We start from the raw sequence: 18,582 nt of genomic DNA on the forward strand, positions 1-18,582 counted from the left end.
CGTCCGCTAGAGGCTCAAAATTTCTTTGAAGCAATAGATGCGTTTCTTTCTTTGACATATATTAAGCAGAAGCCATGAGACCAACCTGATGTTGCAGACACCGTTCATGAGCTCGACTACCAACTGCCAGCATAATCGTATTCTCCCCACCCATCCACCCATCACATATCTTACGGTGTACCAGGACGAAACATCTACCACAGTCCGACCCTCACAGATAAGCCACCGCGGGATGACATCAACCCTCGAACAGCCAGCCGGAACCTACGAACGGCAAAGTCTGTTATCGCTGGTCAAGTACCAATCCTCGCTGCCAACCGCGACATTGGCATAGAATAGAGTATCAGGATCGTACTTTTGCTTAATCTTCAGAAGTTTGGGATAATTCGACCCATGAAAGGCCTCCTGCCAATCCTGCTGCTTGTAGTTCGCCTCGTTGAGGTAGACGCCACCGCCAGGGGTAGCAGCATCAACCATGGGCTGCAAAACGTGGGCGGCAAAGTCTTGACGAGCTTGCATCTCAGCCGGAGTAGCCGTAGGATCCCAGAGACCTGGAATTAGGCAGACAGACAAGCCGGTGCGCCAGGCAGGATGGACGGCGTTATCTGGGTGTGGCTGGTTAGAAACGTTGAAGGCCTGGCAGGGGAACGGAGTGTAGCCTTTGGTGAGCGTGGCATTTCGGAGGGCGTCCATGGTGATGGCGTTCTTCTTGGTGTCGAGGAGCAGGTCGCGGGGAATGATGCGGCTACCAGTGAAAGGAGCGTAGCCAGAGGATCCTTCAGGCAGAGGTCCCAGGTAGAGGCCGAAATGGTCATAATAGTTGGGTGAGACACGAGGATTGTACTGGTAGGCAATGCCGCGCTTGGTGAGATCGTCCAGGAAGGGCTTCATCAAAGCGTTGACTTCATCCACATCCTTTCCGGGCATGGTGAAGGCCAGAGTGAGGAACTGAGTCGGAGTGAGCATGTACGTGGCACTGTTACCAGTGTCCACCAACAGAGGGAGAAGAGTGTGAAAAGCGCCGACGGCTTCCCAAAATGCAGTATTGCCAACCTTGCTGTCGTCAAACGTAAGAGAAGCACCGCCAATGATACTGTCCTTGTGAAGCCGGCTGGTCATGGACAAAACAACACCAAAAGTGCCGCCACCACCACCGCTGATCGCCCAGTAGATATCGGAGTGCTGGGTAGGAGTGGCAACCAAGTGCTTCCCAGCAGCAGTGACAACCTCCCACTCGAGGACATTGTCCGCGCCGAGACCATGGGCGGCCATGAGCATGGAGTGACCACCGCCTTGGCTGTACCCACCGGCAATGCCGACGGTAGGGCATGTTCCGCCAACGATTCGGTTTCCAGTAGCGTTGGCAGCAGCAAAGGCCTCGAAGCCCTGAACGCCGGCGCCGAGCTTCATGGCCGGGCCGTGGTAATAAGAGGAGCTGTAGTTGGGGATGTACTGAGTGGTCTTAAGGTTGTGAGTCCACAAGGTCAGGCCACCCTTGCCGGTGTTCTTGCCCAAGTAACTGTTAAGACTGGTTAGTCAAGTCCCGAGCCGCTCTCGTGCTTGTAGGCTCACTCGTGACCGGTGTTTTTGATCACCAGACGAATATTGTTCTTCTTGGCAAAAGCAATACCGGTCTGAACATCTGTTGGACCGGTGACATTGATAATGTAGCTGGCATAGTTGCCCAAAGCACAGGGCGTAGACCGAGGTGTAAAGGGATCACAAGTATAGTTTGCAAAGTACATGTTTAAGAAGTCAGCGGGCTGGTCGAAGCTGCTATTCGTTAGACTCAACGCTTCACCTTCTCGCTTACATCTGGCTGTTGAAAGCTTACTGGAACAGTTTCGTCTCGTTCCATCCGGCCTGGATCTGCGCACAGAGCTCGGCGTTGTAGTTGTTGAAAGGTGCATCGTGGCAGGCACTGGCTATGGGCACCGACGCAATCAAGTGTCCGTTAAGCGTCCTATTCAGCACAGCCCAGTCCGGAGCCTTTGGCCAAGCGGCATCTCCAGGAAGGACCTTGCAGTTTCCAGGCGTGGTGCGGTGGAAAACCTCTGGTGACGAGGCCAAAGCGGTACCTCCTACGAAAACAAGGCCCAGAAAGCTCGCTGTTCGCAAAAGCATTGTCCGATTGAGCTTGGAAGTCTCTGAGAATTATGATGCGAGAGAATGCTGTGAAGAAGCGGCTGAAGGTCTTAGGGACAAGGAAAATATCCATGACAAGCTGCTGCGTAGTTGGCTATTCTAGACGTTGGACAAGGCGCTTGTACGACCGAATCAATTCTTCTATTCACCGCTGATTCCAACCCGGCAGATGGTGAGACAGGCGAGGCCCACAAAGTCCTACGAGTATCTTCCATGTAGGTAGTAGTCCGAGCGTTATGATGCCCTGCCTGCTTCCAACTGAGACCTTTCTTGAGACTTGGCGAAGTGCCTGGGTCAGATGTCCTTGAGAGCGGCTCGGTGTGGAGGCGAGGCAGGGAAACTATAAAACAACTGTAGGAACAAGGCAGCAGCAAATAATAATGCTTTGGATTCCACGGTTCAACCATGGTCCAGTATGGCATTACTCGATTGACGGACAACATCGCGCCATGTCCTCAGCTGCCGGGCCTGTCTCTAAGACAAGGGGTGAGACCGTAGTCACATGTTGAGACTATGTAATTCCAAATGTAGCTTGCTGGAATTACAGCTATTCTGGAACCATATAAGCTGCCGGGAAGCAAGAATTAAGTATACACAAACGACTTCATTTCCTGGACGCCGCCTAGTACGTGCAAAAGAGTGTCATGTTCGTGGTGAATCCCGTTGACCGCGGCGCTTAGAATCTATCTCCCTGTAGTATAAATCATCTTTCTTCACCCTTCGATCAACAAGAATTCGTGCACATAATGTCCCAATCCAAATAAACAAGTCCAATTCCAGAAGATAAGCGCCATGCAATCTTTGGCAAATACACAGAGGTCACCGCTTCCTCTCCTTGGCCATGATTTTTTCTCGTTGCTTCCACCAGGTCGCAATTGTCGTAGAGGAGATCTGAAAGTGTGCCGCAGCTTCGCGAAAGGTTGGAGTCCGAAAGAACTTGCCATCCTGCTCCTCTTGATTGCCTTCGATCTCCTCCATCCCCGTCTTTAACCTGCTAGGCCGCTTATCCGTAGGAATGCGATGCTGTTGTAAGAAGGTCAGAACGCTAATCTTCTTTTCCACTGAGAATGTGCGTTCGATTCGATGAACGCGTTTTGGAACTTTATATCCGCTAGGGCTCTCGTTTTCTGGAGTTATAGCCTCTACCTCTGATGTTGAAGCTGCAGCTCCTGGGCCAGGGCTTGCGGTCTGTGAATTCGGAGAAGCGGTTCCTGTGGCTGAAATTGCAGGTCCTCCGTTAGGAGCCGTATTTTGGGGACTAGGAACTGCGACTTGCGGACCAGCAGCCGCAGTCTGTGCAGTGGGAGCCACGGTTCCTGTGCTGGGAGCTGCGGTCTGTGGTTTCTGAGGCGGTTGCGGGCCTGGAGCCATGTGAGCCTGAGATGGATATTGGCCCGGAGGGGGATACGGATATGGACCTGGGGCCATGTGAGGGTGAGGATTTGGAGTCATTTGATGGTTTGGCGCCATATAATAACCCGGAGCCATATGGGGATGAGGATAAGGATAAGGAGGCATATAATACTGAGGAGGCATATGAGGGTGTGGAGGCATGTAAGCCGGATTTTGGTCAGGAGGGGGATATTGACCAGGAGGGGGATATTGACCAGGAGGGGGATATTGACCAGGAGGGGGATATTGACCAGGAGGGGGATATTGACCAGGAGGAGGGTATTGGCCTGGAAGAGGGTATTGACCTGGAGGATACTGGCCTGGGGGAGGGTATGGGATTGGAGCTGGCCATGGAACCGGAGCTGAATATTGAGGTGGAGCTGGATGTCGACCTGAGGCTGGATGTTTGCTTGGGGCTGGCTGTTTGCCTGGAGCTGGATGTTGACCTGGAGCTGGATGTTGACCTGGAGCTGGCCATGGACCTGGAGGCGGATATTGGCCTGGAAGTGGATATTGCCCGGGGGGTGAATATTGCCCAGAAGGTAGGTATTGGACAGGTGGTGGATAGTGTCCCGGCGCTGGGTATGGTGGGTATGGATATGGAGGCGGATATGGAGGCGCGGCTACCTGATGACCTGGAGCCGCGCTCCGTTGGTTGGGAGCTGTCACCTGATGACTGGAGCCGGCAGCTTGCCGACCAGAAGCTGCCCTCCCTGGAGTCGCGGTTTGTGGCGCTGGAAGTGCGCCTTGAGAAGTCGGCATGCCATGTTGAGGCCCGAGGCCATTTTCAGGAGTAGGACTGGGATAGCGGGGGGTAGGATACGTGTTATTTGCAGGTTCTGTGGCGGGGTGTGCAGATTCTCTGCTGTTGGCTGCGGTTTCTGTAGCATTGTGTGCAGGATCCGTGGTATCAGGAGTAGCTTCCCTTGTCTTTGACGCATAGTCTCTCGAATGCGGTGCTGCATCTGTAGTGCTGGGCGAAGCATCCGCCGAATTGGTCGCAGCATCCGTGCCTTGAAGTGCGGGATCCGTAGTATCGACTCTTGTATCACTGGGTGGAGCGTCCGCAGGTTTGACTGAATCATCCGGATCAGGTGCAGAATCTGTAATTGTGGTTGAATCAACTGCATCGGATGTGGAATCAGTTGTATGAGATTCAGAATTCGTCTTCCTGGGCGCGGCATCTGCAGTACCAGATGCAGCATCTGTCATCTGTGGCTGTGGAGGTTCACTGGAATCATGGACAGCCCGCTCCGGGGCGGCCGCGTCGGATGACGGCGCATCAGAAGCCATTCTGGAGACGTTCTGGGCTGTCGTGATGTCGTCCTCTGGTGTTGTGGCGTCGTTGCTGCGAGGCCATCTGTCCGCTAGCCCTGGCTAGAAGAAGACGGGACGAAGAGCTCAATGATGGAAAGTGTCAAATTCGAACAGAATCGCGAAATTCGAACGGCGCTAGCTTCTGTGGGCCGCCGAGGGTTCGTATATTTGGCATCACGCTTTTCTACTGCGGGAAAGGCTTCCGTTTTCTCAGCACTTTACGGTTCCTTTGTATTCTGGCAACCCTGGCAAAGTCTGGGGAGCACTTCATCTTCTCCCTCGGCTTCATGAACTTACACACATACCTCTGAAATTCGCATGGAATTTTCTACCGTACAAGGAACTTCTAACTATCTACAGTAGCAAGTCGAACTGCTCGTAGTCGTACAGGGGCACTTGGCTGACCCACGGAATCTAGCGTCATTTGTATCCCGGGCATGTCCAACATGCGAACTGGACATGAACATGTATTTTCGATATCATTGTCATGTTCTCATGCCTCGTTGAATGGCTTTTCAAATATCTCCATCATGCAAATTTTTAAGCGTCAATGCCATATATATAACATCAATCAACAACATCACAACATCAACACCTAAGAAAGCTTTCTCTTGATAAGCACTGCGCCCCCAACCTCTCATTAAAGGTCCAGTAGCTCCCAGTTACAAGCCCATATCCAGATACTTTTGAGGAACTGTCGGCCATTTGTCCACACCATCCCGGATTATAATCGACATCCCTCCTAGCAAATGGTTGCTAATATGACAATGCAGCAACCAAGCACCCGGATTCACAACCTGATAACGAACCACAACCCACGACGTTCCAGTGATGGCTGGCAGTGAAGCAATACTGTCTCTGCGCGGCGGATTGACGAGGTTGAACAGCTCGGGCTTCTCCTTAATTGCCTCCTCAACGGAGTCCCAGGTGAAGTCCCCATCGCCAGCGCCAATCTGGAACATCTTGTTGCTGTGCTTGTGGATTGGGTGAGGAGGCATAGGGAATGTGCTCGCGAAAAGGACAAGATCCACCCAAGTGCCGTTGTAAGTCGAGATGGTGATATTGTTCTGTACGGGCTCGGGGTGTCCGAACAGGACGGGCAGCTCATGGGAGTTGTCGAGATCGGATGGCATCAGGCGACTGGAGTTCAAGGCCCAGAGATACGACGCGCCGTCAAGCTTCATGTTGAGCTTGAACGTGGCGTCGGCCTTCTGGGCAATCGGCTCTGGTGGGAACGGCGCTGCCGTAGCTTGATTGAAGGTTACCACGTCTTTCGATAGAGGCACTCCTGTGATGCTGATATACGGCTTTGATTCTCCCGTGTTGGTCTTTCCGCAGCTGCTGTGAACATCAAGAACGGCGTGTCCGACAAGCACCTGCGGAGCGCTGATGGAGTTGCAACGGATGTTGAACCGTCCAGCCTTGCTGATCTTCACCATGACGCTATATCGGTCGCCGTTGGTGAGAACCAGGGCTTGCACCTTTTGCGGGTGAATGTATGAGCCGTCCATGGCGTACACCCACATGTCGTGCTCATCGATGGACACCATGGCCGTCATGAAGTTGATGGAGCCGACAATGTCGATTGCGATCCATCGGTATGACGAAGTCGACGAGAGCTCTGCTTGTATGACTTCGAGTGATCCTTTGGTCTCTTTGCAGCCGGAAAAGGCTCCGTCTGGGATGAAAGAGAGGTTGGTCGAGAGGTTGCCGCCTATTGCAGCCAGGGATGAGGCCGGGAGGCAGCTATTCAGCTTCGAGTCAGTAGAAAGAACATCATAAAGAAAGAAAGAAGGGAGTATCAAGATAAACATACGACTTATCAGTCATAGACGTCACGTTGCCGAGTGCGAGGAAAGCCTTTTGATCATCGCTCAGGTTGGCCGCCACCTCAGCACTCGGGAGGCATTGCACTCGTCCCTTGCCATTGAACAAGACAGAATCATAGCATGAGTCTTCCACACCACTAGCCAATGCCATGTCCCACTTCTCTTGCGATGTGAAGTGGTTAAAGTCTGCAATGGCAAGGGGCTTGACGGTGCGCTCGGCTTCGATCATGGCAGCAACATCGAGAGGGTCAGCAGATATTAGTTCGAAAGGCTTTGGGTCCTGAGGGCGAGGATGGATGAAAATGGGGCCGTAGAGGCCGTCTTCAATCTGGCCGTGGAAGTGAGAGTGGTACCAGAAGCTGCCGTACTGAGTAGCCGCGAACTCATAGATGAAGCGGCAGCCGGGAGCGATGGCTCGTTGAGAGAGTCCCGGAACGCCATCCGACCAGGGCGTGTTCATCATCTCAATGCCTTGAACGAGAGTTAGCACAGAGTATGCATGCGTAAGTGTGCAAAAAGGCACTGTGGTATCCTTACCATGGAAGTGAACAGTGATGTTCTGAGGAGAATCATTCTGCACACGCACAACGACCCAATCATCCTGGTCAACCTCGAGCGTAGGACCCGGAGACTGGCCATTGATCAAGAACATGTACCGCTCGAAGCCGTCCGGTGCATGCTTCTCCCATGTCACCGTCAGGTTGAACTCGCGGACGCGAACAGGGGGCACATATGTCGGCAGGCCCCAAGCCGGCAAAAGTTGGGCAAGGAGAACAAACAGTAGCACATACAACCGCGCCATTGTGCATTCAAGTTGGTGATCCACCGATCACAGACTTGAGAGCCTTCCTTCAAGAGGAAATTAACGACAAGAAAAAACAGGGAGAAGTCTCTAATTATACTTACTACAGCTTCACGCAGAGGATCGTGGCCTCTGCACACCTTGCCGTGTCTCAGTTCCATATACCGACTCGCCTGGCTTCTAATACATCAGGTACCTACGTGTAATACGTCGAGTGCGATAATACAGCAGCCGTCATCCAACTGCACTTCCACCCCTGCCACGACCGCCTCCCTGGCGCCGTGCCCAACGAAGTAAACTGCTGGCATCCTGCACTTGGTATGCATGCCTGTCCCGTTTGGCGATTGGGGACCTTTGGTAGCGCAGGTGAAGGATAGCCGTTGCGTTGAAGTGGATCGTGATCAGCTTTCAGCTGGTCTCGCTCAACTGTAAGCGGTCGACGTGGACCTGCCACAACATAAGCGCGCCAACACAGCAGAGATTCTGCAGCTACTTCTTCCTAGCAAAGAGTCAAAATCCTATGAGACGGCTATCTATACCGTAAGAAGCTTCATTTGTCGAATTGCTGATGAGCAGCTCTTCAAGCCTGCAGCCTGGCAAGGTTCAGCGGCGGCATCTGATTCGGTGGCTGGTGGTGAGAGTTTGGCTGTCATTTGTGCTGCGGCAGGGTTAGGGCCATGCAGTCACTTATAGTATTCCTCTTCCAGTTGTGATAGCGCCATGATTTGAGTTGTTCTAAGTGCAATTGAGTTTGGCGATGGTTCGGATCAGACTTATCCTGCGTCTATTGCGCGCGTTGAGAAACTGCACTTTGCGTTGTTGTAGTTAGGCATTATCTCTGTATAAGCTAGGCGCGCAGAGAGAGGCTCGAATAATAGAACTGCAGGTGTAAGCACACAACCTCTGTCAACAATAAGCTGATGCTTAGTTTAGCGCCTGACTTGGTGAAGACTTCTGGAGTCGGGCAGATGTTGTTGTGATGATGCCCGAGACGGTCTGTACCAACATTGGACGCCGTTGAGCCACTACTGGCATTCTCCGTCATCACACAGCCCATGAGATACGAAGCAAAGCCCACATGATGAGTTTTAATGGAGAACATATCAATACAGAAACTCTCTGATGCTGGGATGATCTTCTCTTGGCGCATCTCGCCTTACAAGCCACCATCCCGCGACCTCGGGCAGCCGGTTGCCTGGAAATACGCAAGTGTTGCTCTCCTCCTTGCCCTCCTCGTGATTTGCCAATGTCCAGTCCAGCTCCATCACCTCCTCCCCTCCTTCTGCCTTCAGCTCCTCCTCCAAAGCCGCCACCATATCGGCTTTGATATCCCCCCACGTCGTCATGGTCAACAGAGTCCTGCTCCCTTCCGTGGCTCCAGGCACAACCAACACTCCCGGTGCGGCATTTCCCGCCGCGGCGCCGTTGTGAACCGCGTTGCGGATGCCCATGCCTGCTCCAGCCCACGGAATCTCCGTTTCCTCTGGCAGACGCACGACCTCGGCCTCGTACTCGGCTGCCTTGTAGGGCTCCCTGCCCCAAGTCACGCCGCCCTTGTGCCGCACGCGCGGAAGCACATAGTGGATGCTCTCCAGCGCAGGCATGTGAAAGTAGAGCCCTCTGACGACGCTCCGCCAGTGCTTGCGGACCTCTTCGTCCCCAGGCGCCGTCCGCCGCGGCACGTCGCGGAACCAGGCCCGCCACTCCAGTCCGACGTGCAAGACCTGCTCCCAGCCGGCAATGTGCGTCTTGCCAAACTTGGAGCGAAGCATGTGGCGCTGGTTGCGGTCGAAGTACAGAATGTCCCGCTTCGGGTTGAACCAAGGCCCCGTGCGGGCGTCCGGAGCGAGGAAGAAGCCTCCCTTTCGGAGGGCGGCGGCGCGGGACTCGGCGCAGATGTGGAGCGCAACGGGCGGCGGGTGTCTCCGGTGGAAGGTGAGGACCTTCTGGAGGCTGGATTCGGCTGTGCTCTTGACGTGGAAGATGCGAGGAGGCGGCAGTGTGGCCTCCCAGATGAGGGATCGGATCTCACAGGGAAGGTCAGCGAGACTGAACGTCTCTTGGGCCATTTCTGCTCTGTCTTGCGATGTGAAGACGACCGGATACGAGCGAATCCCACTGCTCGCTAGAGAGTTGTGGCCTTTTTGTAAGCGCACCCCTTCTCTACAGGGCGAGTAAGGCCGGCTGCTCCCAGCCAGGCAACCGAATTGTGGTATAACAACAGAGCTGGAATAGAGCTGCCTGGTTGGATTATGGCGGCGACTGTGACGAACGCCGTGACGACTTTACGTAAGGCAGCAGTGATAAATAAGACGCATTTTGACTGAAGAAGAGTGAGTGGCAGTGCTGCTGGGTGTAAGATCAAGATCATGGCCCCAACTAACAAACATGGGTGACCCGATTGCGGCTTTAACAACAACCCGGCAGTGTAACCCTGATCTTGCCTGATCAACAGAACCCTGATCAACAGCTTGTAAGTATATCAGGTCCTGAAGGAGGGGTCATTCAATGATTGCCTAATTCAGCTGAGATTTAGCATGGTGATCCGGTGCCTTTATTCCATCTGATTCAATGCCCTTGCGTCTGACCATCGCTTGTCACTGTCGATCCATTTCGACGACGTCGCTATGCTGAACCTATACTATAGTCTTCAGATGTTATTAGTTGATGGTTGTTCAATGAAATGATTGACAGATCTAAGTGAAGCACATGACAGAATGCTAAGAAGAGTGAGTGTCAAATGGTTTATACAATTGTGATGACGCCACGTGATGACGGTTCCTACAAGGCCTCACGCCATCACGGTCTATCTCTTCGTTAAGCCTCCATTTCTGCCGTTGCTCATGTCTCGGGCTCTACAGAGTACAGACTTCATACGTACGAGTCCAACGCTGAACTGCCCTATCCTGTGATTCACGCTGGTTATCGCGCGTGCCTCATATTCATGCTCGATTCATATTCCCTGCACCGCATCACTAGCGCTGGTCCGAAGCAGCCGCCCGCTGCCATGTCGAGAGTGAACCTCTCAATCCTCACCGTCTCTGCCATATCCATCTTCGTCCTCGTCGTCATCTATCCGTTTTCACGTATCACCTCGGACATTGTACATGCTCTCGGCTTAAACCCCTCTCAGGGAAGCACAACATGCTTGCCTACCACAAGTGACCCGCTGAACATCACCATCTACCGAAAAGACATCCCCTTTGCGCCCTCTCCACTCCCTCCCTCACACGCGACCTCTGATGGAGAAACGATCATCAGACTGTTTCAGACACTCGGCAGAACAACAGCATGGGAGAGCATTGCGAATATCAGCTTCCAGGGCGACACATTTGAGCCCGAAGGCCTCGTCCGCCTGGGTCCGGATCGCTACGTGATTAGCTGCGGAGAGTACACGGAGCACACACAGAAATATCCTCATCCTCCTATCAATGGCACAGATCGGACGCCAGGCAAAGGATTCGCCCATCTGATGGTGTACAATGGAAAGGGGGAAAGGATCGCCGATGCGACAATGACGAGAGAAGGGGATGCAGAGTATCACAATGGCGGGATTGACTACGACGGACGCTGGATCTGGGGAACCCTTGCCCAGTACCGGCCAAACAGCACAGCTAATGTTTACAAAGCTGACCCTTACAGCTTGGAACCTCGTACAATCTTGCGATACAACGATCATTTGGGCACCATCGTACGGGATTCCACAAAGAACAGCATCACCGCACTGAATTGGGGAGGCCGAAACGCATCTACTTGGACTCTCGGAGACGGGGCGAGAGGCAATTGCTGTCCACAGAGGCCAAAGCCTGGGTCTACTATCCGCAACCCGAGCTACTTTATCGACTACCAAGACTGTAAATGGCTTGGTCGAAGCGAGCTCTACCACGGCGCGAGCGTAATGCTTTGCTCTGGAGTAGCGACACTTGAGCACGGATACAGTCTGGGCGGCATTGCCTTGGTTGATGCCAATTCGATGCAACCTTTGGCTGAAGTGCCGATTATGCTTAGGAGCCTTCATGGAGTCCGAATGACGCAGAATCCGGTCGACGTGAGCGTGGAGGATGGTAAATTACGATTCTACTGGCTTCCAGACCAACACAACAGCACATTATATGTGTATGAAGCACAGCCTGAGAGCCCTTTTGAGTACGGCGGAGGACCAAGTATCGCTACCTGATGTAAGGAGACACATGGATGGGAAACACTTCGGGTTGCATGACGAGAATATCTGGTCTCGGCACTAGGCTTATGAGCTCTCTCATTCTCTATCTATCTGAGACTGACTCCAGATGAGCTGCGATGCCTTTCATCATCAGACCAGCAACCACTTGCACCATCCCACGTCCTTGCTTTTTCCATCGCAGCCCGTTCCGTTGCCTCAACAACCTCCTGGCAGTCCAGATGCATCATGCGGCCTTAACAGGTTGGCTGGTCCGACGAACTGACATTTGTCAAGACCGCAACAAACTCGCAGTTGGGCGGAAAGTACGAAACCCAATCCACATATTGGAAGTAGTACCACGGAGTCCCATCCTCATTGAGATCAAAATCCGCTTCACAGATCTGCACGCCGTTGAGAGTGTTTACAGGCTCGTTGTGCCACAAGTTGTACGTGTTGGTGCCGCTGGCTCCCGACAGGAACCAGTTCGAGTCCGAAGCATTCGGAAACGACGAAGTGTTGGCAAAGGCAAGCTGCCCTATGGTAGTGGGCACTGTAAGAGGGATCGTGGTGTAGTTTTGCAGGAAGCCCTTGGGGCCTAAGTCGAAGATGGTACCGTCAGAGGCTTGGCCTTCGCTGACGAGGACGCCGTTGTCTAGGTTGGCGAGGAGCGGAGGGGAGGTGTTGTCTATGGCGAGGTAGCTGAACTGGCCATCCTTGCTTGGCCTCAGTTGAAGAGGCCGGTAGTTGTTTTCTGGGATCGAGTCATCGTAAAGGTAGAACGTGAGGCCCGCGTGGGTGGTGACGATGTTTTGGGCACAGATCTGACCAGAGACTTGAGAGATGCCACTGGCTAAAGCCAGAATAGCCGTCGCCAACTTGAAAGACATGATAGCTTTGACGGAAAGCTGTAGTTGCGTAGTGAAAGTCGGACTCTTAGTTGTCTCCTATTGAGAGATATACTCACCTCTTTGAAGTTGACGCTGTGAGCTTTTATGCTTCGAGTCGGCGTCTTCAATTGAGCCGAACGACTATGAAAGGGCACCAAGCTTGTTGACGACGACAATGCCTGGTGGAAGCTTGTAACTGTTGGATTGAACGTGATTGGCGAGCCACGACTTACAACGACATGTTATCCTGAGTCAAGGTCGCATGCATATGGAGCATGATGCGGCGGATCTCGATGCGTGACATTTGAAGACTCATAGTAACTCATGGAACCGGCTCATAACAACAAGCTCATTCAGCAGTCATCTCACAGGCAATGCCGAGCAGATTGTTATTGGCGCACTGAGAAGCAATACTTGTCAAGCTACATGTGTAATTGAGTTCATTGTTGGTAGAGTAGAGGCAGCTTCAGACGGCTTGCAAGACTCGTTGCCTCAATCCGTTCTCAAGACGGCGTAATTGCGTTATCCAACCCTTTGTGTCGAGTTTCGAGGCTCGCTTGTATTGCTATTGGGTAGCTTCCATATTGAGCTAGAGGGCCATGCATGTTGCCAGTTCTTGTGTCGATGCGCACCATTCAGTACTCCTTCTGGGGATATCATGGTAACATCGCTGATGACCGGGACCATCATGGTTGATGCCACGGCCAGTATTGGATCAGCTACACAGTCCATGATCTGATTAAGTATGCCGACCATATGTATGTCAATCTGTATTTGGCTGGCTGAGGTGGTTACCTACCTGAGTAGTAGCAAGGTCGTTCCACCGTTGAGGATGGCACCGAATCTTCTGCCCCTTGTCCGGATTTTATGCCCTGATCTGTAGTAAAGAGGCTTCGGATCTGATATGCTCAGCAACAGTCATCAACTTCCATGTCATTTGTGACGTGATATGATGCAATGAGGGTTACAACGAACCATTTTTCCGCGGAGCAAGCAAAGAAGATACTACGATCTTCTCTACACAATCGTAGAGTTGCCTAAATACTCTACAACATCTTGAAGCTTGCTTCCATAGCATGCGACGATTAGAAGCGGAGATGAGTAACGAGTTGGATCAATTCTACTTAGGTATCATGACCAGAGTATGCTGTAGTTCGTGACGCTGAGCCGAAACAACGAGACTGCTCAATCATTTTCATCCCTAATAAAAGAACACAATTGACTTGAGACAGTGCAAGTATGGTGTAAGATATGGCTTGCCAGCTACTGACCCTGCGTTATACCAAGAAGCGCTTGTCGCGCTGGCCCTCTGCTTGGGCACTTTTACGGGCATTGTTTGACAACTAGTAAGGTATGTGAAGTTACATCTGCTCATCTGTTTATTGCAGAGTTGTGCTGCAAACAGACATGTTTTCCTTATCTCCACATTATCTGGGCTGTAAGTCTCTGATGATTGCTGGATCTTTAAATGGTCATGGCAAAGCTGTCCATAACCTTGTGCCATGGAAATATGAGGTTGCAGTCGGGGACACAGCCAGCGGATACCATTGTCTACTTGCCAATATGAGACTACAAAAATGTGGTTTATCAATTGCTCTTGCGCCTTGCCTTGCCACACAGTCTGTAAGAACGCTGATATTTGCTACTCCATACAACAGTGAGCAAGAACCGAAATGCCAAAACCTCGCGACATCACTCATAGACACGAGTCGATAATAAGATACGCATGCTTGCAGTCCTGAGCAACACCTCGCTTTATCCATCGTCAGCTCACTCCTTGACTGCGACCTCCTGCCATAGACTTTCCGGAAGATTCTCCCTGTCGACATCATATATGTGCGGCAACACCGTCGGCAGCGCTTCTGTCCGCAAATCCGGAAAATCCTTGACAATGACCGCAAGCAGCTCATCATACCATATCCTATAGCCCTTCCCGGTCAGATGCACACCATCCGTCAACAGCTCCCTGAAGACTGTTTCCCCATGGCCCAGGATACCCGGCACCGGCTCTCCCTTCTTCCACCCAACATGTGCCATCATTGTGTGCCACATATCAATGAACGGAACACCACAACGTGCTGCTACATCTTTTGCTGCCTCCGAATACTCTAGGTTCTTCATCACTCGGTTGTATATGGGAGGCTCCAGCATGTCTTCGTCCACAGGCCCCGGTCCCACCACAATAAGTCTCTCGACGCCTGAATTCTTGGCCTGTTGCACCATCCACTCAAGATTCTCACGGTATGTGTCCACCGGCACGGATTGTATGTCTCTGTCGGCCGCATCATTCGTGCCAACCTCAATCACCAGCAGCTTAATCTTTTCTCCAGCGGCCGTTTCCGCACGCAACGTGGGTAACAGGACATGCTTTAGATGCATTGAGCTGTAGCCTCCATATCCTCGCGCAACGACAGCAAGCTTTCGGAAGTAATAGTGCTGGAGGGCGGGTGTGAGGGCAAATGACAGCGAGTGGATGTCGCTGCTGAGTTCCGTGAGGGAGTCGCCAAAGATAAGGATCTTGTCGTACGTGACTCTGCGGATAGCGAGCGCTGATGGTTCGCCGTCTTTGTCGACCGCCATCTCGTCGCTTCTCGTCGTGCTTGGCGATTACCAGGCGGGTGATGGGGTCAAGAAGATGTTATAAAGCAGGCATTGACTCCCTTCAGGTCATGAGGCTCAGTTCAGACGTCCGAACAAGTGAGATATATGAGACTTGTCCGGCTTAATACTTGGCAAAATACTCGGGAACAGTTAAGCCATCGAAATGCCGCGCTTAGAGAGGCGATGGACGCTGCATGGCGACGTTGCGCCTGTACATCATCATCAACTTCTATGAGAGAACAAAAGTCGCAGCTATTACATGAACGCAGTCTTATTCACGAAACGCCTAATGAAATTCATGGTGAATCTTTCAGCACCCCTCTTACCTATCGCCACAAAGAGAAGAATAAACAGTCGATAACGCGTTAAGCCCCCTCGCAGCTACTCCACATCCCGCAGCGGCAAGTGTCCGATACGATACGCATAGCTAAAGCCCCAAGCCACTCAGCAGCTTGTTTTCGAGCATTTTGAGACGTCCTGCTCCTAACGAATACTACATTCACATATGAAATGACGAATCAGTCGACATGAAGCACTTTGTCTCCGTCCAATGGCTCCAATAGCGAAGAGACTCGCACAAGCATATGCCTTCACAGGCGCGCAGCTCACAACCTCGGCTTCAGCATCCAAATCCGTGAGAGATGCATTCATTATGTCATGAGGGATGCCAGACGACACGAATAGTATAGCAGATCTGGACAGTACCTATTTTCCCCGCCAGCGGTATCTTCAGGTTCATCCCGTTCCCCGCATCTACCAGACTTGTTGACGACTAACCCCGGCATGTGAGTGAGGAGGCACTAACGGCGTCACAAACAGCTGTGGGATATCAACAGCAGTCCAAGCCAGGGAACAGAGATACTAGGATGGAAAGACCTTGAAAGGCCTCGCAAATAGCCACTGGCTCTCTATCAAACTTACCCTGTCGAATTTCTCCCATTCAGGGCGTGTAACGCTCTCTGTGAAACCTATCTCCAGCTGTCAATCCGGACCTCTCGCATCCCGTTGTCGACCGCAGAACCCTCTCCGCTAGTCGTGATGGACACGCGGCACTAGGGTCTTCACTGACGCCATGTAACCAGCATCGCAGGATAGCCATTGGAGTTTGGGCAATACTAAGCAATCAACCCTTGGTTAGTGCGTGCGGAGACGGATGTCGAACCTCGCTTGCAGCACCAACAAACGGGATCGGGCGAGGATCGCGGTCCGTCCTCAGCCGTTGAGTTGGCCCGTTGCTCCTGTTCCCCGGGCTGCCCTCGCACCAGACGGCCATGCAGCTGTTCTCGTGTGAAGCCAGCGGCCCGCTGATATATAGCCACAGCCATGTCCCCGTTTTCTTGTTCTTATCATTGATTTAAAGATTGGTTAATGTTCATATCTACTTTCCAGCTTGATCATATGGGTCAATCCTAGATCTCTCCACACTTCTTATCCTGCTGCCATCCCATATGTCATCATCTTAAGCGTCTTCGTTCAGCATGCAATTGGCCCTAGCAGCAGGCCTCGCGGCCGCAGTTGTTGCTTTCGCCTACATCTTCTCTCTAATCCGCGACAGACTCCGATACAGAGCCCGGTCTAGGGAGCTAGGATGCAAGCCCCCAGTATGGATGTCAGGATACGATCCGTCAGGCATTGCAGACGTCGTCTACGGCGTGAGAGCAAGCCATAAGAAAGTCTTCCCCATCTATGCCCAGGCCAACTTTGAGCGCGTCGCAAAGAAGTATGGTCGCCCTGTCGGCACGCTGCGTGTGAGGGCACCATTCTTCCGAGATACTCTGGTGACGACGGATCCTCAGAACATCCAGACCATGCTTGCGCTCAAGTTCAAGGACTTCGGCTTGGGTGTCAACCGAACAGAAAACTTCGAACCGCTCCTCGGACATGGCATCGTAAGTACATCTACTGGCCAAAACTGCAACTGTCCTATTCGTAAAGCAGATTTGGCTGACTGGTTGCGGCTGCAAGTTTGCTACCAATGGCAAGCAATGGGAGTACTCCAGAGCGTTGCTGCGACCACAGTTCATCCGCGGCCAAGTCAGCGACCTCAATCTCGAAGAAGGGCATGTCAAAGCTCTCATGACGGTGCTCAATCGCCATGTCGGACCAAACGGCTGGACAGACCTGGTCGACCTTCAACCTCTCTTCTTCCGACTCACGCTCGACTCTGCCACCGAATTTCTCTTCGGAGAGAGCGTCAACAGCCAACTGGAGGCTGGCGAGTCCGGAGGTGAAAAGGACGGCAGTTTCGCGAATGCCTTCGACAGGGCGCAATACACTCTTTCGATCGGGTCGCGTCTGGGGCCCAATTACTGGATCGTCCATCTCCCCGAATTCCATCGAATGGTGAAGCAGGTCCACGAATTTGTCGACTACTTTGTCCGAAAGGCCCTTCATCAGGGCGCCAGTGAGAAGCCTGTGAATGAGGACAAGTACGTCTTCCTCAACGCCTTGGCCAAGGAAACCCAAGACCCCGAACAACTTCGATCCCAGCTCCTCAACATCCTGCTTGCCGGCCGGGACACCACGGCATCGACGTTGGGCTGGTTCTTCTTCACCATGGCCGATCCTCGATATGCATCCGTCTTCCGCAAGCTGCGGGCTGTTATCCTGGATGAATTCGGAACGTACTCGAGTCCCAAGGAGATTACATTCGAAAAGATGAAGGGCTGCCAGTATCTTCAATGGTGCTTGAATGAGTGTCTTCGCCTGTATCCTGCGGTTCCCATGAATGTCCGCACCGCACAAGTCGACACGACGCTGCCCACGGGTGGAGGTGTTGATGGACAGTCTCCGATATTCGTACCAAAGGGCCAAGACGTTGGGTATTCGGTAAGATGACATTGCTTTACTTGATGTACATGCCATTCCCAACTAACATGAATCAAGGTTCATCTGATGCATCGCCGCAAAGACATTTGGGGCCCCGATGCCGAAATCTTCAAGCCGGAGCGATGGCTGTCGCGGAGACCGGGCTGGGATTATCTTCCTTTCAATGGCGGACCGAGGATTTGCATTGGCCAGCAGTTTGCACTGACAGAAGTCGGATACGTGGTGATCAGAACGATGCAGCGAATCGACAGCATCGATGGGTCGCAGGTTGGTCCTGTCAAGCATGGCTTGACATTGACCAACTGCCCGGGCGAGGGGGTCAAGGTCAGGCTGCACTTTGCCGAGTAGATTATGTGATGATGTTATGAGAAGATGTTGATTGTCTGTCTCGCCATCTTGTTTACTGCAAAGATATCCTGTAAAAGCGAGGGGATAAGCGGGATGAGCACAACCAGATGACAAGGCTTCGAAGAGGCCAACAGCCACAATATCTCAGAAAGTAGATATCAAGACTGTAACGAGATATACTGAATAATGAACATTCGACGTATCAGAACCCTTTGATCAAGCAGACATGTTTCGGTTTTACAACCAAGTTGTGGAATGGATTGGCAAGTT

The 18,582-nt window shown here is 52.4% G+C and overlaps 7 protein-coding genes across 7 annotated transcripts; 2 read left to right on the forward strand and 5 right to left on the reverse strand.

Moving 5' to 3' along the window:
• Window positions 1-264: 264 nt before the first annotated feature.
• Window positions 265-2,124, reverse strand: TRIREDRAFT_54997 (uncharacterized protein; the record flags this gene model as incomplete). The annotated part of the gene is made up of 3 exons (XM_006961782.1): window positions 265-1,519; window positions 1,573-1,776; window positions 1,841-2,124. The coding sequence occupies 3 exons, from the start codon at window positions 2,122-2,124 to the stop codon at window positions 265-267; spliced, it is 1,743 nt and encodes a 580-aa protein (XP_006961844.1).
• Window positions 2,125-5,516: 3,392 nt separating this feature from the next.
• On the reverse strand, window positions 5,517-7,485 carry TRIREDRAFT_54239 (multicopper oxidase; the record flags this gene model as incomplete). Its single annotated transcript, XM_006961783.1, has 3 exons — window positions 5,517-6,600; window positions 6,671-7,154; window positions 7,221-7,485. The coding sequence occupies 3 exons, from the start codon at window positions 7,483-7,485 to the stop codon at window positions 5,517-5,519; spliced, it is 1,833 nt and encodes a 610-aa protein (XP_006961845.1).
• Window positions 7,486-8,588: 1,103 nt separating this feature from the next.
• On the reverse strand, window positions 8,589-9,554 carry TRIREDRAFT_103143 (uncharacterized protein; the record flags this gene model as incomplete). The annotated part of the gene is made up of 1 exon (XM_006961784.1): window positions 8,589-9,554. One exon carries the CDS (start codon window positions 9,552-9,554, stop codon window positions 8,589-8,591), a length of 966 nt encoding a protein of 321 aa, XP_006961846.1.
• Window positions 9,555-10,759: 1,205 nt separating this feature from the next.
• TRIREDRAFT_54048 (uncharacterized protein) lies at window positions 10,760-11,662 on the forward strand (the record flags this gene model as incomplete). The annotated part of the gene is made up of 1 exon (XM_006961333.1): window positions 10,760-11,662. A coding segment is annotated over one exon (903 nt), but the record flags the coding sequence as incomplete, so codon positions are not given.
• A 239-nt stretch (window positions 11,663-11,901) lies between these two features.
• On the reverse strand, window positions 11,902-12,850 carry TRIREDRAFT_103145 (uncharacterized protein; the record flags this gene model as incomplete). The annotated part of the gene is made up of 3 exons (XM_006961785.1): window positions 11,902-12,552; window positions 12,612-12,675; window positions 12,768-12,850. 3 exons carry the CDS (start codon window positions 12,848-12,850, stop codon window positions 11,902-11,904), a joined length of 798 nt encoding a protein of 265 aa, XP_006961847.1.
• A 1,523-nt stretch (window positions 12,851-14,373) lies between these two features.
• On the reverse strand, window positions 14,374-15,060 carry TRIREDRAFT_32364 (uncharacterized protein; the record flags this gene model as incomplete). The annotated part of the gene is made up of 1 exon (XM_006960965.1): window positions 14,374-15,060. A coding segment is annotated over one exon (687 nt), but the record flags the coding sequence as incomplete, so codon positions are not given.
• Window positions 15,061-16,742: 1,682 nt separating this feature from the next.
• TRIREDRAFT_103147 (uncharacterized protein) lies at window positions 16,743-18,312 on the forward strand (the record flags this gene model as incomplete). Its single annotated transcript, XM_006961334.1, has 3 exons — window positions 16,743-17,024; window positions 17,101-17,964; window positions 18,022-18,312. The coding sequence occupies 3 exons, from the start codon at window positions 16,743-16,745 to the stop codon at window positions 18,310-18,312; spliced, it is 1,437 nt and encodes a 478-aa protein (XP_006961396.1).
• Between the last annotated feature and the right edge of the window lie 270 nt (window positions 18,313-18,582).

Source organism: Trichoderma reesei (assembly GCF_000167675.1).
Source record: "Trichoderma reesei QM6a unplaced genomic scaffold TRIREscaffold_1, whole genome shotgun sequence".
NCBI lineage: Eukaryota > Fungi > Ascomycota > Sordariomycetes > Hypocreales > Hypocreaceae > Trichoderma > Trichoderma reesei.